The 22366-nt window shown below is 42.5% G+C and overlaps 1 protein-coding gene and 1 long non-coding RNA gene across 15 annotated transcripts in view; one reads left to right on the forward strand and one right to left on the reverse strand.

Moving 5' to 3' along the window:
• Positions 1-3223: 3223 nt before the first annotated feature.
• Positions 3224-22366, reverse strand: part of LOC139361507 (uncharacterized) — a 161329-nt gene continuing 142186 nt past the window's right edge. Inside the window, exons 2-3 of one of the 2 annotated variants that reach the window (XR_011619063.1) lie at positions 5902-7391; positions 3224-3621 (exon numbers count right to left, since the gene is read on the reverse strand). This is a non-coding gene — a long non-coding RNA (uncharacterized lncRNA). Of the gene's footprint in view, positions 3622-5901; positions 13974-22366 lie in introns of those variants that run through there. The other variant, XR_011619062.1, reaches the window with a different exon arrangement.
• LOC139361506 (disco-interacting protein 2 homolog C-like) overlaps positions 3421-22366 on the forward strand; it is a 61332-nt gene continuing 42386 nt past the window's right edge. For all 13 annotated transcript variants that reach the window (XR_011619060.1, XR_011619061.1, XM_071090088.1 and 10 more), the window contains exons 1-3: positions 3421-3537; positions 17763-17972; positions 20466-20600. Coding sequence is in view for 11 of the 13 variants with exons in the window: in XM_071090088.1 (XP_070946189.1) it covers positions 3516-3537; positions 17763-17972; positions 20466-20600 (367 nt within the window). In the remaining 2 variants the exon portion in view is untranslated. The remainder of the gene's footprint in view (positions 3538-17762; positions 17973-20465; positions 20601-22366) is intronic.

Below are 22366 nucleotides of genomic sequence, written 5' to 3' on the forward strand. Positions count from 1 at the left end.
AGACTTAAAATGGCACAGCCACTTCAGCAAATGTGGCAGTTTCTTTAAAATGTGTACACTTACCATATGGCCCAGCAGGTATGCTGTAGACGTTCACCAAGGAGAGCAGAAAATGTGTGTCCTTGTAAAAGAATGCACATTATCTCCAGAGTAAATTGTCATAGCCAAGAACTGGAAACAACATAAATCTCTCTCATCTGGAGAAACATGAGCAAATTCTGATATATTCATACATTGTCCTAGTTCCCAGCAGGAAAAACGTACAAAATGCTGAAACCAAAACAGACAACGGGGATGAGTTCCAGGAGCCTTGAACTGAGCAGAGAGTGAACACCACGCCGTGGAGTCCATGTGACAACGGAGAATCTATGCGAGTCTCGGGTGACGGAAGAGCGCCAAGAACACTCCTCGAGAATGAACAGTGGCTGTCTCTTGAGGGCTGGGATTGACTGGGAGGGGACTTGTGGGAACTTTGATGCAAAAGATTTGATTAGGGTAATAGATTTCCATTTATCGAAATGCGCCAAGTGTACTCAAGATCTGAACATTTCACTGTGTATACTTTGTACTCCCTACCTTCCAAAAAAACAATGAAAAAATAATTACAAATGAGCACTGAACTCGATAGATTTTTCACCGTGGTATTAGATAGCAATTCTGAAAGCATTTCTGTATCTCCAGACTTAAGCAAATAAGCTTAATAAATCAGTGAATATATTGAGTGCTGCAGGTGCCAGGTTTCTTTCTTGGTAAGAGGTAGAAATAAGAAAAGGCCAAAGCCTGGAATGGATCACGTGGGATTAGGTTGCAGCAGGAGGTACAAGTATCAGCTGGTGGCTCCCGACAGATGTAGACAGGGATAGAAGTGCCTGTGGATGGGTGTGGGTGCACATGCGTGTACATGCGTGTGTGTGTTCTACTTGCCGGCAATGCCCAGCAGCACCCGGTGCCCACTCTTAGCTTCCAAACTCCGTTCTTCACTAGAAGGAGCCCTGGTCTAAGGGCTGGGGAATCCGGTGTCAAATCTGGGACCAGTTGAGCAACAGAACAAACCATTGTAACTATGAATCATAACCCACGAAGCCAGACTCCGTGAGTATATATGGACATATGTAAATGAATGCTGAAAGATAAAATTATTTTTCAGTGAATATGGAAGATCTAATGATTTAGAAGGAATGACAGGAAATCAGTGGATGCTAAAACTAGTAGTGGAGAATTCATGGAAAACAGAATGTGCACATAGTGTCAGGGTGTCTCCTCCCAAATCTTAATTTCAACGCGAGAAGTAGCATCTTTGCTTTGGAGGCACTTAAGCACCACCTTCACTGAGTTGCCGATGTTAACGTTGTCACGTAAGACAGACTTCTGCGGTGTCCCTGCTAAAATGCATACTCCTGAGTCTAGTCCGGAAGATACCAAAATAAAGGACAAGCTGTGAAATAACTGACCTGTATTCTTTAACATTTCCAATTTCAGGAAACACAAAACCTGAGAAACTTGGATGCTGGACGGGTAAAAATCACATGACAAATCAATTCATCATCCTGGATTGGATCGTAGAAGAAGACAAAGTAAGAAAATTATGGAGACAGTTGACAGCATTTGAAAGTGAACTTTGTATATGACAGTTAAATTTCCGGATCTTGAGGAAAGTGAATGTGAGAGCATATCCTTGTGTTTAGGAAATACATTGAAACATCTAGGTATGGAAGGATATAGTATCTGATATTTATTTTCATTTGACTTAGAAAATTCATGGGGGAGGGGGGAAAGCAGTGATGTAAGATAGGAGCAGTTGGGCCTAAGTTGAGCCTGGTAAGTTATGTGGAAATTCACTACGCTGGTCTTGCAGATTTTCTGTGTCTTTGAAATTACATCCAAAAAGTTTAAAACGGAGAATATGCAAAACAAAAAGCGATTTGTGGAAGTGAGTGGACTGTCACCTCATTGATCCCTTCAGTTTTCGGCCATGAGCCAAGTCAGTCACATAATGGTTTTTGACCTGGGAATTAGAAATAGTGGCCAGATGACCAGGCTCTTTATCTAGTTAGGGAGAGAAGTGTGCACAAAGGCTGACAAGACCAAGCAGTGCGATGAGCTGCTTGTGGGCGTGATGCTGAGGGTCTGGGTCCTGTCTCAGGTGGCAGCTTGGGGGTTTTAAGCCAGAAAGCCACGTCTGATTCTCTTTCAGTGGGATCATTCTCGCAGCTTCAGAGAAAACTGCCCCAACTCGTCTTCACTCACGCTGGCCATTTTTGGTGGTGGTGGTTTTATTCTGCTAACACCGTTCTCACTGACAGTTTAGGGCCTTTGAGCGGATTTTTGCCTGTGTCTCGAAGATTCTCGTCTTGACAGCCGGTATGTTTCATTCCTGTTGTTCCGATTCTGTGTTAAGAGGGTTCTTCCCTGGCTTCACAGTTTGGAGTTGCTGCTGCATCTGTCTCTGCTTTAATTCTCTAGCCCATCTATCACTTGTCTCATCCCTTAAGAAGTGGCCTGCGTGAGATGCCATGAGACTGTCTGCCTTATCACCACTGCGACCCCAACCCGTAAGGACTTACAGAGAAGGCATTCAGTGAATGTGTGGAATTAATGTAATGGGTTAATAGCCACAAAATGTCTTAATGGTTGTTTTAGTCCATTTCCATGCTGCTGATAAAGACATACCCGAAACTGGGAAGAAAAAGATTTAGTTGGCGTTGCGGTTCCGCATGGCTGGGGAGGCCTCAGAATCATGGTGGGAGGCGAAAGGCACTTCTTACATGTCAGCAGCAAGAGAAAACGAGGTAGAAGCAAAAGCGGAAACCCCGATAAGCCATCAGATCTCATGAGACTTATTCACTATCACGAGAATAGCACAGGAAAGACGGGACCCAGTGATTCAGTTACCTCTCCCTAAGTCCCTCCCACGACACATGGGGATTCTGGGATGTAGAATTCAAGTTGAGATTTGGGTGGGGACACAGCCAAACCATAACCATAGCCAACACAGTCCTGGCCCATGGCCGGTGTTGAGCTGAGCTGCGACCGTGGCTGTGTGAGTTGGGGTGCGAGGCGTGCACACGCCTCTCAACGGTACAGTGAAAGGATTTGGAGGCTCAAACGTGTGACCTACAAAGAATCTCCAAAGATCAAGGTGCATTCACCCTAAAAAATCTCAGTGCAGTTTACACCCAGTGTTTGCTTGCGGATATGGATTCTACAGTAATAAAATGAATAATTAAAAGTCTGTGAATAAATTTTAATGTCTTTATGGAACTGTAAACACTGATTTTCTTTCCTCACCCACCCATCTGTTGGTGAGTTTCAGAAGGTGGATGAACCGTGCTGCGGGGACAGAGAGGAGGGTGCAGCTTGGCCTCTGGGACCTAAGCTGAGAACTGAGTGACTGAGCTCTCTCCATTTCAGACGTCCACACGGAAGCTGTCCAGGCGGCTCTGGCCAGACACAAAGAGCAGAAGATGGCGGTGCCTATGCCTTCCAAACGCAGGTCCCTGGTCGTGTAGACCTCCATGGACGCCTACACCCCTCCAGGTAAGGGACACGCTCCCCGACGCTGCCTCCTGAACATGCTGGGCGCCTCAGAATTGACCGCTAGCCCAGAAGTTGGGTTTTTGCCTTCAAAATCATGGTGCAGAAATGCAGATTTTGTGAACCAGAAGTCCGAAAACAGTGCATGAAAAGTAACACTATGTATCTGTATAAATACACATTTTTAACTTTTCATCAAGATTGATACATATGATACATACCAGTAAAATCTCACACAGTTTTATTCATTTAATTCCTTGTAGGGAAAAGGGAAGAGTTTGTAACCCTATGGGTGGAATTGGACTTTTCTTCTGATTAGGCTGTTGCATGCATATTCTCAAATCTTCAGATAAGTGTGCTACATTATTGGATTGTTTTAGAACAAGCGAATTGGACAGTTTAGGCAGCTACCCGAATCAGGTCATAAACTTTGCCTGCAAGGTGCCAGCTAGTATTTTAGTTCCTGCAGGCCATAAGGTCTCTCACAACCACTCAACTCTGCCCTCAGCCATGGGTGACAGCAAGTGCGTATGACTGTCTACCAATAAAACTTTATTTACAAGAACAACGGACCAGATTTGGTGCAGGGACCTGCCAACCCCTGATCTAAATTACTGAAGGTAATAGCCAATTTATATTTCTGCTATATAATACTGCTTTTCTTTAATCTTGAATTTTACATAACTACCCCAATTCTCTATTTTCTCTGCCCAAATAATTATAAACTACATTTCATGATCTTCACACCCAAGTAAAGCAGAAAGTTTAGTTATCCAGATACTTGTTAGAGACACGGATTGAACCTATGCTATTTGGTGTTTAGTTTCTGTGATTTTGATTCCAACATTATTCATGCCGTTGTTGCAAGCTTGTCTTCTCAAAGGACCTGAATCACCTTACATCCCACGTTGAAGCTACATATCACTTTAAATGACCCAGTATTTTTGCTCCAATACCAAAGAAACTTAAGGTACAATACGAATAGTTGAAAATGTACAACATTTTCGGGAGTATTTTTACTTCTGAAATTTAGCTTAGTCTTGGCAAGCAGTGAGACAGAAGGACGTGCTTCAGATCAGAGCTGAGGTCAAGCGTACGTCCACATTACTACAGGCAGCTCCTGAGTTTCACCTTTACATACCTTTACAAATGAAGGTACTGGAATTTAAAGGACAGAACTTAGAGTGCATCATTTTGGGTTTTCGTTGCTTTTTGTTTTGAGACAAGGTCTTGCTCTGTCACCAAGGTTGGAATTCAGCATCATGATGGCAGCTCTTGGCTCACTGCAGCTGTGACCACCTGGGCTCACGCGGTCCTCCCACTTCAACCTCAAGCAGCTGGGACCACAGGTGCTCGCCACCACACCCAGCTAATTTTTAAGTGTTTGTAGAGACAGGGTGTTCCTATGTCGTTTCTGTTTCTCATTGACACATAACGTGTTCTTCATCGAAAGAACGCAGTGCCAGCCAGGCAAGGGAGTGAATGCCATGCTAGCAAGTTGTTGACAAGGGAGCCCTTTCTGCCAACGTGCTCCTTTGGGCTCCTCCCTTTCCTTATTTTAATATTAAGCCACAGCACATAATGAAGGACTGGGCACGATAGCTCATGCCTATAACTGCAGTAATTTGGGAACCCAGGGCAGGTGTATGGCTTGAGCCCAAGGGTTCAAGGTCAGCCTGGACAACATGGCAAAATGTACAGAAATGCCTTTTGTACATCTTGTCTTCACCAAAAGTACAAAAAATTAGCTGAGCCTGGTGGTGTGCACCTGTAGTCCCAGCTACTTGGGAGGCTGAGGTGGGAGAATCACTTGAGCCCGGGAGGCAGAGGTTGCTGTCAGCTGAGATGGCACCACTGCACTCCAGCCGGGGCAACAGAGCAAGACCCCCATCTCAATTAGAAAAAAATAACGATAATAAATGCAGACTCTTTAAAAATGATTAGGCCAGGCATGGTGGCTCATGCCTCTAACCTCAGCAGTTTGGGAAGCCAAGGCAGGCAGATTGCTTGAGTTCCCAGCATTTGAGACTAGCCTGGGCAACATTCCAAAGCCCATCCCTGCAAAACATACAGAAATCAGCCAGGAATGGTGGTGTGTGCCTGTGGTCCCAGCTGCTCGGGAGGCTGGAGTGGGAGGATCAGGGTGCAGTGAGCCATGATCGTGCCACTGCACTCCAGCCTGGGCAACAGAGCAAGACCCTATCTCAAAAATAACATGCTTACTCCTGTTTGTTTAGTTAATGGTTATAATTTGCCAAAACTTATGGCAAAATAATTGTATTTGTATGTGTTCTTTGTGTAACTAACAACATGGACGTAAAACATTTCAAGGGTTGAAATATTTTAAACCAAATTTTTGGCACTAACCAGTATGTAAGGCAACGGGCATTTTTCTTGACCACTTTGTATAAGAGAAAAGACTTTGAAATGGAAGAAACAGTGCGGTTACGGTTATTTGCTTATTTCTCGTATTGAATCCAACCGCTGACAAATGTTACTGGGTCATGTGTGATGAATAACCTCCTTGTACAGATGTCTGCAAAATATAAAAGAATATTATTTGAAATGTTATTTTTGTGAAATATTTGGATTTGACCAACAGTTTTATATAAGCCATAAAGCATCCTTTGTAAATTTTCATCAGGAGTCCTCTTGATATATCATATGGGGCAGTTTTGTAAAATCGTAAATGTCAATGTCATAAAAATTTTTTACTCCCAGCCTATTTGTGCTTAGCGATAGTTTGCATGTTTATTACCGTACTTACTTGATCCAAATCTTAGCTGCATTTTCTTACCTATTTTTCTTGGTTGTTGGTAACAGTGGTTAGATCTTACTCAGTTTCATTGCCCTTCAGAGAATGTTCTTGAAGTTTATCTTCTATGAAATGACTGGCTGCTGACCTGGATCCTAGTTTCTGGAGAAACTCTCATTAGGATTGTCGCAACGCTAGTATTCTATGGGTGAAACTTTCCTTTAGTTTCCGAATGTAAAGATAAAAGAATAATTTGCCAAAACTACTTCTAGCCATGATGAGAGAACAGGGACCCAAATCACCCATCTGCCCTAAACAACTGTAAAACTGCACAAAACGAATGAGGTGGCTGTTTTTAGTCTGTGACCACAGCTGTACCAGCCAGAACCTGAGGGCGAGGGCAGGAGAATGAATGAGATGCACCCACAGTACACTTGCCCTCTGGAGAACACCTGCAGACCGTGGTGCCGAGAGTTCAGGTGTGGGCGGAGTATGGCCATCCTACCACATCCAGAAGGCGGAGCTCGGAGAGAGCTCAGGTGTGGCGGAGCATGGCCACCCTACCACGTCCAGGAGGGGGGGAGATCAGAGAGAGCTCAGGTGTGGCGGAGCATGGCCATCCTACCATGTCCGGGAGGGGGAGATCAGAGAGAGCTCAGGTGTGGCGGAGCATGGCCGTCCTACCATGTCCGGGAGGGGGAGATCAGAGAGAGCTCAGGTGTGGGCGGAGCATGGCCATCTTACCACGTCCAGGAGGGGGAGACCCAAGTGGGTGCAGGATGGGAGCTCTCCACAGATTCACACCAACAGCGAATCCAACCAAGCCTGCCCATGTCACGATGACCCAGCCGTGCCTGTGCTAACTGCTAAAACAAGAGCTGGAAAGCTTCAGAGGGAGGTTAGGGATCCTGAGTGTGCTCAACAAGTTACCCACAATGTGTAATATTCAGCAAATAATCACCGCATACACAGAGAAACGGGGGGTAGAATCTGTGGTCAAGAAAAAGGCAGTAAAAAGTGCACACACATGCAGGATGGTCTCTGTCACTCACCACATGCGGCGGCTGAGCACATGACGTGTGCCTGGTCTGAACTGGATTTGCTGCGTGAAAGACATGCCAGTTAATATAAAAAATAGAAAATATTGTATTTGTTTTTTTTTTTAATTTGAGACGGAGTCTAGCTCTGTTGCCCAGGCTAGAGTGCAGTGGTGTGATCTCGGCTCACTGCAATCTCCGCCTCCCGGGTTCATGCCATTCTCCTGCCTCAGCCTCCCAAGTTGCTGCCCGCTGCCACGCCTGGCTAATTTTTTGTATTTTTAGTAGGCACGGGGTTTCACCGTGTTAGCCAGGATGGTCTCGATCTCCCGATCTCGTGATCCACCCGCCTCGGCCTCCCAAAGTGCTGGGATTACAGACTTGAGCCACCGCATCCGGCCTATTTGTATTTCTTATTGCAAGTATAGCATGAGCATTTTGAGTTAAAAATATACCAGTAAAATTAATTATACCTGTTTATATATTTATATGAGGCTACAAGGAAGGTTATGAGGCTACAAGGAAGGTTTCAAGTTCTATAACAGGACTCTCATAATTCTGTTGGAAAGTGCCAGTCTACATGTCTGATACAGCAGAAAACTGAGTTTTTAAATCTGCAATTATAAATATTTAGGGAATCAGAGTACAACGTGTCAGAGAATGAAAATATTTTAATTCTTGAGCCAGAGGAAGGGAAGACACTTTTCACTATAATGCAGTTGGGGAATTTCAGGTTCTGTACACGATAATCTTGAGAATTGTCACTCCCTCCTCACAGGTAAAAAGCTGAGCAAACTGAAAAATCAGCAGCTCTTCTTAAACCTGCAAGAGACGTGAGGTCACCGGCAAGCCACTGTCCCCAGATTGGCTGGACAGGTAAAGCAGATGAATCACCATACACTGGAGCACAATGCTCCAAGGAACCCACGCTGGGATTGGAAACCCTGAACTGGAATTGACAAATTGCTGTGGTGAGGTGTGGCCACGTCTGAGAGTTAAAACCTCCAGGAGGCCTGTGCATATGGGTCTCATGCTTTTGTGAGTTGTATCATCAGAAGCTCAATCAGGTTCTCGAAGTAAACATCAGAGAAAAATCCCCTCATACTTACTACAGGGGAAAGAGAATAGGAATCATTTTTCAATATGCAAGTGCACTCTTCACTAGGTCCACCTTCCTGAGAAGCTAGTTAAGTGGAGACTAACCTGGTGGGATTTTATCAGAGCCTTCTGACCTGGGAGAAAGGGAAATACCCAACTCCAACCTCCAGAGCTGAAAAGCAAAAAAGAACGGAGTATCCAAGCACTATGGGACTTCCACAGAGGCATAAAATATGCATAACGGTAATACAAGGGGGAAGAAAGAGGAACAGAAGAAATATTTGTAACAGTAATAGCTGAATTTCCTCAGATTAATGCCAGACACCAAACCATAGATCCAGGAAGCTCAAGAAACACCAAGAAGGATAAATGTAAAAACGATGACGACAAAAACAAAACAAAAATAAACTCTATTTGGGCATAAAATATTGAAACTATGGTGAATCAAAGATTAAAAAGCAAAGAAACCAGAGTAATCTCCTTCCCTATGGAGGATCAAAGATAAGAATTATTTTCAACTTCCCCTCAAAAACCATGAAAGCAAGAAGTGGAGTGAAGTATTTAAACTATTGAGAGGAAAAAAATTCCATTAACCTAGAAGTCTATACTCTGTGAAATTATCTTTCAAAAGTGAAGAAAAAGAAAAGACCTTCTCCTACAAAAATTGAAAAATTTGTTGCCGGTAGACCTGCCTTGCAAAAAATGTTCAAAGTTCTCTAGAGAAAATAGTAGAGGTCAGTAACTCAGCTGTGCACAAAGAAAGGAAGAGCACAGTCTGTTTACAGGGCTCACAGCTGTCATCCTAACACTCTGGGAGGCAAAGATGGGAGTAGAGCTGGAGGCCGCTTAGTTGAGACCAGCCTGGGCAACGTTGTGAGACTCTGTCTCATTAAAAAAAAGCCAAACGTGGTGGCCAACACCTATAGTGCCAGCTACTTTGAGAGGCTGAGACGGGTCACTTCTTGAGCCCAGGATCCCGTTCAAGGCTGCGGTGAGCTATAATGATGCTGCTCCACTCCAGCCTGGGCAACAGAGAAAGACCTTGTCTGTTTAAAAAAATAAATAGAAAAACAAAAAGCATTAAAGAAGAAATAGTGAAGGTAGAAGAAAATCTTTCATTTTTCTTAACAGATCTAACTTAACAGTTCATTCATAATAGCGACGGTAAATATACTGTATTATATGCTTATGTATATGTCATATACACACACTTAAATATAAGTGAAATGAATGAGAGCAGTGATACCCAAGGGATGGGAGAGAGCAATTAGGAATTAGGGTTATTTTGTTATTATAGTGTGCTTGCATTATCAAGAAACCAGTGTAGTGTCATTTGAAAGTGGACTTGGGTTACTTGTAAATTTATATTGCAAATTCCAAGGCAGCCACTTAAAAAAAAAAAAAAAAGTAACTGATATGCTAAGAAAGGAAAGAAAATAAATCATAGAATATGCTCAATAAAGACCACAAGGAAAAAAAAGTGAAAGACAAAAACAAAGAACAAGGGCAACAAATAGAAAATAGTAACAAATATGGTAGATGTTAATTCAACTGTATATTATTACTTTCAATGTCAGTCCAAATGCACCGAACTATATATTATCTATAAGAAATCCACTTTAGATATAAAGACATACATATAGATCAACAGTAAAGGGATGGCAAAAGATATAAATGTTAACACTAATTTTTTGGTGTGCAATGGCCTGATATCTCACTGCAACCTCTGCCTTCCAGGTTCAAGTGATTCTCCCTCAGCCTCCCGAGTAGCTGGGATTACAGGCATTTGTCGTCATGCCTGGGTAATTTATTTATTTTTTCTATTTTTGTACAGATGGGATTTCACCGTGTTGGCCAGGCTGGTCTTGAACTCCTGACCTCAGGTGATCATTCTGCCTTGCCCTTCTAAAGTGCTGGGATTACAGGCATGAGCCACCGTGCCCGGCCAACACTCATTTTGAAAAATGGAAGTGGTGATATTAATTTTAGACAGAGTCGACTTTACATCAAGGAAAGTTACCAGAGATGACTATTACGTAATAAAGAGGTCAATACTCCAAGAAGATGTAACAATCCTTAAATGTACTTTTGCTAACAAAGTATCAGAATTCCAAAGTAAAAACTGATAAACTTCAAGGAGAAATAATTAACCCACTATTATAGTTGGAGACGTTAACACCCCTTTATCAGAAATGGACCAATTCAGTAGCCAGAAAAGCAGTAAGGACAAAATTGAAATCGGCATCCTCAGTCAACTGTATGTAACTGAAGTTTATAGACTATTTCCTCCAACAGCAGCAGAATACACAACATTCACCAAGACATACCATGTTGTGGTCCATTAAACACACCTTAACACATTTAAAAGAATAGGAATCAAACAAGTATGTTCTCAACCACAGTAAAGTAGAAATCAATAATGGACGACTGGAAAATATATTAGGATATTAAACAGTACACTTATACATAATACATTGTTCAAGGAAGAAACCTGAAGATTTCTTTGAATTTTTGAAGTAAATGAAAATGAAAACTTGTTAAAATTTGTGAGCTGCAGTGACAGTAATGTTTATAGGGAAATTTATAGATTTAAATGCATACGTTAAAAATAAGATCTAAAATCAATCAGCTTCCACCTTCGAAAACTAGAAAAAGAACATCCAATTAAATTCTAAGCAGGAGACAAATAATGAAAGAGCAGAAATCAATACATTGAAAACAGAATATCAGTAGAGAAAAATCAATGAAACCAAAAGCTGGTTCTTTGAGAGAAAATCTGTAAGCCTCTAACAAGAAAAAGAAATACAGCAGATAAATTACCAATATCAGAAATGAAATAAGGGACATAACTACAGATCCCATGGACATTAAAAGGATAATAAAAATTATGAATAACTCTATGGCCACAAATTTGATAACGTGGATGAAATGAACCAATTTCTTTAAAGACAGAATTTGCCAAAATTTGAACAGGAAGAAACGATCTGTATGGGCCTGTATCTGTTAAATTGAATCAGTGGTTAATAACCTTTCAAAACAGGAAGTGCCAGGCCCAGATGGGTTCACTGGTGAATTCTACCAAATATCTAAGAAGAAATTATACCAATTATCTACAATCTCTTTCAGAACATAGAAGCTGAGGAATACTTCTTAACTCATTCTATAGAGCCAGCATCATTTTAATATCAAATACCATTTTAATAACAAAATATTACAAGAAAACTACAGAACATCTCTCATGAACATAGATGCAGTAATCTTCAATAAAATATTAGCAAATCTAGCAAAAATTGTGCACTAAAACCACATGGAATTTCACGTATCCAAAGCCGGTTTAACATTGAAAAGCCAATTAACGTAATTCATCACATTAATGGGTCAAAGACTAACAGATGCCTCATCTAAGAAGATATAGAGATGGCAAATCGACGTATGAGATGATGCTTCACATCACGTGTCATAGAGAAATGCAGATGAAAGCAACAGTAAGATATCACTACACCAGAATCCAGAACACTATCAACACCAAAGCCTGTGAAGATGTGGAGCTGTGGGAATTCTCTCTCATTCATGGCGGGTCTTAATAAAAATAGAACAGCCTTTAGGAAGACAGATTGGTGGTTTCTTACAAAACTAACTATACTCTTACCATATGATAAAGCAATTACACTCCTTGGCATTTGCTCAAAGCAGTTGAAAACTTATGTCTACACACAAAAGCCTGCAAGTAGATATTTAGAGCAGCCTTATTCATAGATGTCAAAACTTGGAAGCAACCAAAATGCCCCTCAGTAGGTGAATGTATAAGTGAGCTGTGGTACATCCAGACAATGGGATATTATTTGAGGCTGAAAATAAATGAGCTATCCATAAAAAGACACGGAGGAAACTTAAAGGGCATATTGCTAAGTGAAAGAAGCAATCTGAAAAGGTTGTTGTATGATTCCAGCTTTACAACATCCTGGAAAAGGCAAGACTATGGAGACTGTAAGAAGATCAGTTGTTGCCAGGGGGAGGCAGGGATGAATAGGCAGAGCAGGAGAGTTTTTAGTATCATGTGATCTCTGTATGATACTGTAATAGTGGATACATGTTATGCATTTGTCCAGAGCCATATATTGTACAACACCAAGAATGAACCCTGATGTGAATGATGGAGTTGGAGTGGTAATGATGTTTCACTGTAGAAGTATCAGTTGTGACAAATGTACCAGTCTGGTAGGCAATGTCCATGATAGGAGACGCTGTGCATATATAGGGTATACATGAGACATCACTATGAAGCTGGAAAATATGACACTGAGATGAAATGGCGCTGATGGGCTTAACAGGTTGGAGAAGGAAGATGAAGTCTGTGGGCTCGAAGGGAGATGAAAAGGAATTAACCAAAGTGAAGCCCAGAGAAACAAAATGAAAGGAAAGCCAACAGAACCTCAAGCTCCTGTGATACGTCAATATACTTGTAATACAAGAAGGAAAAGAGAGAGAAGAGCAAGAACCTTTGAAAACAGGAGTCAAAATTTTCTCAGATTGATGTCAAACACCTGTGTCCGGCCCCGAGAAGTTCAGTGAACTCCAAGCAGAACAAGTATAGCAAGAAGCACATCCGAGTTCATGATAGCCAAAGTACTGAAATCCCAAGATTAAGAGGAGATCCTGAAAGGACTCAGAAGGAAAAGACACGTTACATACCAGAGAAGCATTTCAAAAACGCGTGACTTCTGTGAAGATACAGTGGAGACCAGAAGACCATGGAAAGACATTTTTTTAAAGCACTAAAAGCAGGAGAAAGGCCTGTCAACTCATATCCAGGGAAAATCTCCTTTATAAACAGGGGTGAAACAACACATTCCCAAATATGAAAGCTGAGAGAATGTGTTATCAGCAGAACTACACTATAAACGTGCTAAAGAATGTACTTGGCTGATTGCAAAGGATATCAGATGAAAGGTTAGCTCTACGGAAAAGAACCCTAGAAATCATAACAGTGCACTCTAAATTTTCTAGAATATAAAATCATAGAATATTTTACTCTGATTTTATGGTTTTTGGTTTTTTTATGATCTTATAATTTTATGATATAAAATCATACAATGTACACACTTCTCTATGCCTCCTTTACCTGTTTTGAAGTCCTTGCTGTACCATGCACCAGTAGTTTATTTCTTATTATTTATTTATATTCTATTTGATAGATATGACACATTCTGTTTATTCATTTACCAGTTGGTTATTCATTGTTTCCATATTCAGCTGCCATTGACATTAATGTACATATCTTTGTGTATGCATATAATTTCTTTTATCTTAAGTGGATGCCAAGTAGCATGATTGAGTCTTATTGTAAGTTTAGGTTTAGCTTTTTAAAAACTGCCAAATTATTTACAAAATAACTGCACCATTTCACATTTCCACCAGCAGCATATGCTCATCCCAGTTTCTCCACATCATCACCACCAATAGTTACTGTTATTTTTATTTTTGTCATTCTAATTGATGTGGAATGGTATATCATTGTGTATTTACTTTGCAACAATGAATGATGCTAAGCATTTTAATGTGCTTATTAGCTTTTAATGTGCTAATTCCTATTCATAGCCATTTGTATATATTGGTAAAATGTTCAGATTTTTTGCTCATGTTGTAAATGGGTTGGTTGTCATCTTATGGGTTACAGGTGCCTTATGCAATCTGAATATAAGAGTTTTACAGATGTAACGTTTCTCAGTGAAAGAACAAACTACTATGTAGCAGACAGAACAAAGCCTTTCCCCCAAGATACCCAGGTCCTATTCCCCAGAACTTATGAACCTGTTGTCTGAAGTGGTTAAAAGGCATTTTGCAGCTGATTAATTTAAGATCTTGAGATGGGACCATTATCCTGGTTTAAGTAGGTAGACCCACTGTAATCAAGAAGGTCCTTAAAAGAGAAAAGAACTGGAGACTGGATTGATGCACTTTAAAGATGAAGAGGGGCCATGAGTCAGGGACACAGGTGGCCTCTAAAAGTTGGGAAAGGTAAAGAAATGGATTCTCCTTTGAAGCCTCCAGAAGGAACGTAGTTCTGCTGACACTTAGATTTTACACTTCTGACTTCTTCATCAATAGGATAATAGATTTGTCTTGTTGTAAGCCACTAAGATCAAGGTAATTTGTTACATTAGTTATAGGGAGATAATCATCTTTTAAAACTTACTAGTTTTCTATTTTAATGAAGTCCATTTCACTAATTTTCATGGGTTGTGTCTTTGGGAGTTTTAGAAGTGTCATGGTCTTACTGTTCTTTCATTTAGGTCTGTGATCCATTTGGAGTTAATTTTTGTGTGTGCAGTAAAGATCTAAGTCGGATTTTTGTTTTCGTTTGGTTTGGGGGATTCTTTCCCCCACGGTTTTTCTTTTTGGTGTGTGGGTACCCAGTTGCCACTGCAACATTTGTTGAAAAAACAAACTACCTTTCTTTTACTGAATTGTCTTGAGACCTTTGTCAAAAATAAATTAATCATAAATATAAGGCTTTATTTCTGAGTTTAATTCTGTTCCTTTGATGTATACATCTATTTTTGTGCGAATACCACTGCCTTAATAACTATGACTTTATGTAAAGTTTTGAAATCAGATAGTGAAGTCTTCCAACATTGTTTCCCTTTTTCAAATTTATTTTGGCTATTGTAGGTCCTTTGTATTTCCAGATAAAATTGAGAATAAGCTTTCCATTTCACACACAGCCTTCTGGGATTTTATTAGGCAGTGCCTTGAATTAATGGAACAGTTTTGGAAGAATTGTCTTGATAATGCTGCGTTTTCGAATTCACGATCATGAATCTGCCTCCATTTATTTAGTTTCCATTTATTTGGATCTTTAATGTCTCTCCGTAATGTTTTATAGTTGTCATTGTACACATTTTGCACCTTTTTGTTAGAAGTTCAGCTGAATGTCTTCTGCTTTTGATGCTATTGTGAATGGAACGATTTTCTTAATTTTATTTTCAGGTTTTTTATTGCTAGTATATGTATATCTTTATCTTGTGTCCTATGATCCCATCAAACTTTGTTTTAGTAATTTTTGGTGTACTTCTTGCCATTTTCTACATGCCAAAGTCAGGTCATCTATGAATAAAGACACTTTTATTCCTTTCTAATCTGGATGTCTTTATTACTAAACTTGTTAATTTATTTCACCAGCTAGAACCTGCCAGATAATGTTGAATAAAAGTGGCAAGAGGGGACATCTTTGTCTTGTTCTCCATCTTAGGGAAAACGCATTCTATTGTTTACCATTAAATACAATGTTAGCTGTGGCTTTTCAGGAATGTACTTTAACAGGTTGAGGAAATTGCCTTCTATTCATGGTTTGTTGAGTTTCGTTCTCTTGAATTTGTCAGTACTTTTCTATGTCTCCTAAGGTTAACACGCGGTTCTACTCCGTAATTCTTTACCGCGTATGACATTAATTCAGTTTTGAATGTTAAATCAACCTGACTTCCTGTCCCCATGGTGTGTAATTCTAGTCACCACTGGTCATGCTGTATCATCCATTTCATATGCTGCTTGCTTGGTTTGCTGCTATTCTGTCGAGTGTCTATATCACATTATTCTGCAGGTTTCTTGGAAAAGGTAGGTGGGAGTGAGGAATGAAAGATTGGAAAGGGTTTTGAGAAGACGTTCTGGGGAGATGGTTGTGCTCCAAATGGACACCTGGTTGTGTACCTTTCTCAAAAGTCTCAAGGCTGTGTCAGTTTTACTTTTACTTTTATATAAATTGTGTAAGTTTTCTTAAAAGGCAGGGTCGGCCAGGCGCAGTGGCTCATGCCTGTAATCCCAGCACTTTGGGAGGCCAAGGCAGGCAGATCATGAGGTCACGAGGTCAGGAGATCGAGACCAGCCTGGCCAATATGGTGAAACCCCGTTTCTGCTAAAAATACAAGAATGAGCCAGGCATGGTGGCACTTGCCTATAATCTCAGCTACTTGGGAGGCTGAGGCAAGAGAATCACTTGAGCCGGGGAGTGACAGGTTACTGTGAGCAGAGATGACACCACTGCACCCCACCCTGGGCAACAGAGCAAGACTCTGTCTCAAAAGAAAAAAAAGCAAGATGATAGAGAATTTTCAGGCTCCTAATATTATTGCTTGTCTAACAAGTAAACTTTTTAAAAAATTCCCGAACAGCGTAAGTCATGTGACAGTGGTAATAAGTGTGAATATTGTTTGCCCTTACTGTCTTTTAAGAAGCAAACCAGTGTCTTAAGATTATTTGCTGTGACTCCTTCTCTCACCCAATGATCTGGAGCTGCTCACCTGAGCCAGCGCCTCCCATCACTCACTTGTAGGTAGGATTCTGAGTGTCATTCTTACGTTGAAGTTTAACAAATACAGCAGCAATTTATTCCCAAAAACCTTGGTGCTGCATGAAAAGTTATTAAATGAAAAATGTTCTCGCGAATTATAGTGAAAAAAGGGATGTATTTTCTCATAATCCAAGATATCCAATTTGTACAGATAGAAAAATCAATAATGACAATGTATAAGAAACGAATAGTGTAAAGGTGAATAGATTTGAGTGCAAAATGTAACATGAGGGTTTGTTGTGTGCCCCAGAGGAAAGCGGGGAGGTGGAGGGGCCGCTCTATGTGAGGCACATTCTGCTTTCCCTCCTGTTACCATCATCAGCGTCTTGATCCTTAGAGAGCTGCATGGGTATCGAACACACCGATGTAGAAATAAATCAGCTGCATGGGTATCTAACACACTGACATAGAAAGAAATCAGTTGTATGGGTAACTAACACACAGACGCAGAAATCACCTGCATGGGTATCTAACACACCGATGTAGAAACAAATCAGCTCTATGGGTAACTAACACACAGATGCAAAAATCACCTGCAAGGGTATCTAACACACACACCAACGTAGAAATAAATCAGAGCCCAGAAGAGCATCTCAGGACTAACCGGGGCTAAACATAGTCACACTGAGACTCCTGAGAGCTGCACAGGCCCTCCGCCTCCCCTTGCCCTCTCACTTTCTGACTGACACAAGAAAACACTTGGTTTCTTCCCAAACTGCTGTGTAGAGGAAATGTGTCAGTGCATCTTTGAGATGACAGTATCAAACATCTTATAGCATGTTTGTATAAGGTGCTTTGGAAGCAAAATTCATTATGCTAAAATAAATGGTTCATTATCTGAAAAGTGGTTTAAATTCTCAAGAGTGTCTACGGCAAAAAGTCATTAAACAACTGTTCAGACTTGCGTGAAGTAAATCTGTGTTGGAGGGACTGAGATTGTAGTGCCTGTTTTTGCTGCAGCATATAGCAAATTGCCTTTCTTCTTACACAGATACCTCTTATGGCTCAGAAGATGAAGGCTCAGTGCAGGTGGACTCCCAGGGCGCCCCGACCTCCAGCCAGGGCAGCATCAAAGTGGAGCACTGGATCAGTCAGGCCATCCACGGCTCCACCACGTCCACCACCTCCTCGTCCTCCACGCAGAGCGGGGGCAGCAGAGCTGCCCACAGGCTAGCGGATGTCATGGCCCAGACCCCCATGGGTGAGCACGCTTCACAGTGTCTTTCTGTGCCTGTTGTCTAAACCCCTTTGTGTGTGCACGTTTTCCTCTGTTTGTATCTTGGCTGTGGAATCCCTTAGTGGAAAGAGCGCAGAGCCCCTCTGGCCCCTGGGGTGCTTTGGTTGGATTGTTTCTGGAAGCTGCTGTACTGCTTTTCTCATGCCCAGGTTCCTCCCACAGCTGGAATTCCAGGGGCCTTGTTACTGGGGAATCCCGCAGCCATATCCGAATTCCAGGGGCCTTCTGTTTTATAAGTCCTTTCGTGTTCCTGGGGAATCCTGCAGCCATATCCGCTTCTATCTTTTCTTCTCACTTATGCTCCTGCGTGAAACCTTAACAGTCCCAGTCAACAGGACAGGGTTTTAAAGTGTGCTCCTCCTGACCACGGGAGTCATTTAAGGAAACGAGGGCTTTAAGCACGGCCGCTTTACGCTGCTGTCTGCCACAGGTGTTCAGATTTCTTGGGCGTGGCGCACTGTCTTGTGTAGGTTCTATGACAAGGGAGATCCTCTGTATTAGAAAAAGAGCAAAGTTAGGATCACTGCCCTACAACGTTTGAAGATGCCGTGGAAAAGGAGTGAAGTGAGAATTACTAGAGCTAGAGTCGACACGTGGGGGAGCCACGATGAGCCTCGCGTCGCTCTGCCTTTGAATGGTTCAGGAGAAAATGTTTTCCATCAAGTATGGGACTTGGGTTGAATAGGTTTTGGTGTGTGTCTCTATTAAAGCAGTAACCGGAGATGACTGTGTACCACTTCGCCGATGACGGAGCACGAGCCGCAGGCTCAGACCCTCCCGGCACCAGCTACCACAGGAAAGCCTGATCTCTGCAAAACCCTCAGTGGGAAGCAGGTGGACGTCATGTGTGATCAGATAGCCGACAGACACCCCAGAACCCCAGAATGTTCACTTCTAGATCACTGACTCCTTCACACCCAGAGGTGTTTGGGATTGACTTGGGTCCCAGCCCCTTCGGTGCTCACTGACACTGAAAGCGTCAACTGTTTTCTGTCTGGAACAGGAGTTTGCTGTCAGGAGAGCTGGGTCTGTCTCACTTTTCCCAATTACTGCTGCTGGGATCTTGAAGTCCCTTCTCCTGCTTTAGGCTTGAGTGAGGGAAAAAAAATTGAAAACAATAATTTTTCTCTCTCAACTGTTGTGAGTATAAAGGAGAAAACAGAAATACTCTTTAAAAGTTTGCAAAGTAGTACTCAAATGCAAAGCAGTGTTAAACTTCAGTTTGACACAGTTTCAGGAACATGTACACTCGTTTATGTGAATTAATAACCCTACCTGAAATCACAGCAGGCTAAACATTGAACAGAAATGTGTGACTGCTACGTATTTTTCCATAATAAAATTCCATGTGTATATTGGATTGCAGGATAGTGGCCAAGGCTCTGCCAGACGTGAACGGGGAGGCCAGACACCGCCTCTGCCACTTGGTGGAAGCATTTGTATCCTCAGATTTTATTCAATTTTAAGAAAATGCACAGAATCTTACCAAGGAAAACACATATTTTTGAATAAATGGATCACTGCACTTGGGCCTCCCTTTGTGGGTTTACCCTTTCAATACTGGAGGAAGTTTTAGTACAAAGAATTAATTTATCCAAACTATGAGGGGCTCCTAACTCATGTACGTCAGGGCTCAGTGTGACCCAAATGTAACTCTCGGCTGATCGCGTTCCGGTAATTTCTAATTGGGCACAAAGATAATCCTCCTAGACTATCTGGAAATTTTCTATAAGTTTGGGAGTTTTTTGGAAAAGCTGTGACAAAATAATGAAACTTGAAGAGCAGAAATATTTTGTGTGGCAAAAGAAGAGAAGTAAAAAGTCAGATGTGCATTTGACCTTCTGAGATAATCAGAAGCCTGTGAATGAGAACTTAGCATCTGTGATCATGTGTGCGTGAGTGTTCTAAGGAGTCCAGGCACAACATAGTCACACTGGCCAACCCCCCCGCCCCGATCCTACATGGTCATAGCCATTACTGTTCCCATTTGATGAAGAAACTGAGGCACGGAGAGCTTTAGGGACATCCCCAAATCCCCAGAAGTTTTCAGAGCTGGGTTTCCATTTCCAGGCCCTGGGCTCCAAAGCGCGAGTAAAGCCCTGGGCTGTGTGGACGGTGGCCGACAGGAAACGGGACCCTTCCATGAACACACACACGCTTCCTGGCGCCCTGCCATTGCCGGTCTAACGTTATTCTAGTTAAAATGCCGCTGACGTGGCTCCTGTTAGGAAATTGAGGTTTCACCGAACTCTACTCCATTTTCGGCAACATGAGTTATGCTGGGGTCCCCCTTTGTGCCAGATGTTTGTGGCAGACGTGGCTGAGATCGGCTTTGGCTTCTCACGGCACCCCCAGGGTGAGCGTCTGCGCTCCCGTCTCTTCCTGAGCTATGGCTTGCTCAACCTGCAGAGCAAACGCCACAACCACCAGAAACACTCATGATGTGCTTCTTTACAGATAATCATTCTGCACCTCCTGACGTAACCACGTACACCTCAGAGCACTCCATACAGATGGAGCGACCACAGGGTTCCACGGGGTCCCGGACAGCGCCCAAGTACTGCAACGCCGAGCTCATGGAGACCGGGGATGGTATGTCCCAAAGCAGAGATGCGTTTTTTTCTGGGAAACGGTTTGTGCTGATGTCCCGTTCTGTGCCCGTGACTGGGTGTGTTTCTTCCTGGGGTGCAATCTGCTGCCATTTTATCTGCTGAATAACGAACAGTGGTTCAGCAACTGAGAAATTCTTGTTCAGGTGTTAAGACCGTGAACAGTCACTTAGAAGGGCAAGATGAAGTTAAATGTACAACAGAATTACTGTTAGATGGGCCGATATGTTGCTTTAGACTTCGGAGGAAAGAGGGTCTTTTTATCCATGTTGGACAGAGATGTCAGCGACTTGGTAACAGGCTGCGGCCCAGGGCTGCTTCTTCCTTCCTGTGGCCTGGTCTTGGTATGTTCTGATTACAGCGGCGGTTTGTATCACCTAGCCGCTGTTCTATTTAAGTCTTAGTCCTTCCCCGGGGTCATAAAAGTCAGTGTAGAACCTAGCAGTGAATGAAATACAATGCCCCCGTGTGAAGCCTCATCGAGCAGCCTTGGAATGGCGTAATCTTGTAGTGCACGGGACTCGCAGGCGGACAAGGCGGCCTATCCGAGCCCCAACAGGTAGACACGGAGGACTATCGGAGCCGCAACAGGCACAGTGGACAGGCACAGTGGCCAGGGAGGACAGCGCGGTTTTGTGGATCCACAGGACACTGTGGCGTCCAAGCACGTGCTCCCAGAGGAGAGGACCCTGTGGGAGCTGATGCTGGGAGCTGGCTGAGATTCCAGCGAATAAGACTCCCTGTGACATGCACAGCTGCCATCTGCGCTGCAGCTCCTGATGCCAAGATGGTCGTGCGATAAATGCACAAAGCGCATCTCCAGCAAAAAGCCGCCGAGTGTCCACATCCAGGATATCCACCACGGTGGCTTTTTGGTGTTAATACGATGAATGTGAGCAGCAGGTGGTCTGCGTCGAGTGTGACTGTGCCACTGCAGTTTTGTTCTCATGTCTTGATGAGCATTGAACGGTTCCTGACGAGGGTAGATAAGGATGCTGTGACCTGAGACTCTGCAGTATTGTAGCTTGAGGAACCAAGGAGTTTTTCTGTCTTGCAAAGCCGTCAGGGAGGATGTTCCAGGCTGGTGACTGCTCCATGAGGTATTCAGAGATCCAGGTTCCTTTCAGACCGCTGCTCTGTGTTCCCACGGACACGGCTGTCCTTGCTGTGGTTGGGACTGGGTGATTGCCACGCTGGCAGGGGTAGGCTTAAGGTGAGAGTGGCTAGGATTTACCTAATCTACATAATGACAGGGAGCCTGGGAGTAAAGTGTAGCCATGGCCTGGAGGATGGATGATGGATGTTGGTGAACGACTGTCTGCACTCACCTCAGCTGGCCGAGGGATGGGAAGGACGACTGATGATGCCGTTCAATGGTACCTGGTTCTTTCAGATTTGACTTCCTTATGGATTTTCTGCTGTAAAGAGGAGAGAGCCTGTGGTTCTAGGCCAAGCATCTCACTCATCTCATAACATCTTGTATCCCTTAGCCAACATTTTTGTCAAGTTTCAGAAGTCCTATCAAACTGGCAAGCATTTCTCAGTTTGGTTTAACCATTGGATTTTATATCTGTGTCTGCATCTCTATTTTACATCTATGTGGTTATTTGACACTCTGTAGTACATTTGTAATAGGTTCTATTTGGTGGAAGTTACTCTCAACAAACCCTTGCTGCTACTTGAATTTTCAAGGTTGCAAGTAGAAAGGAGAGAATAAAAACCACATCTTCTCTAATTTTAAAATTTGTT

This window comes from Macaca nemestrina, unplaced genomic scaffold, assembly GCF_043159975.1.
Source record: "Macaca nemestrina isolate mMacNem1 unplaced genomic scaffold, mMacNem.hap1 Scaffold_54, whole genome shotgun sequence".
In the NCBI taxonomy this organism is placed as follows: Eukaryota; Metazoa; Chordata; class Mammalia; order Primates; family Cercopithecidae; genus Macaca; species Macaca nemestrina.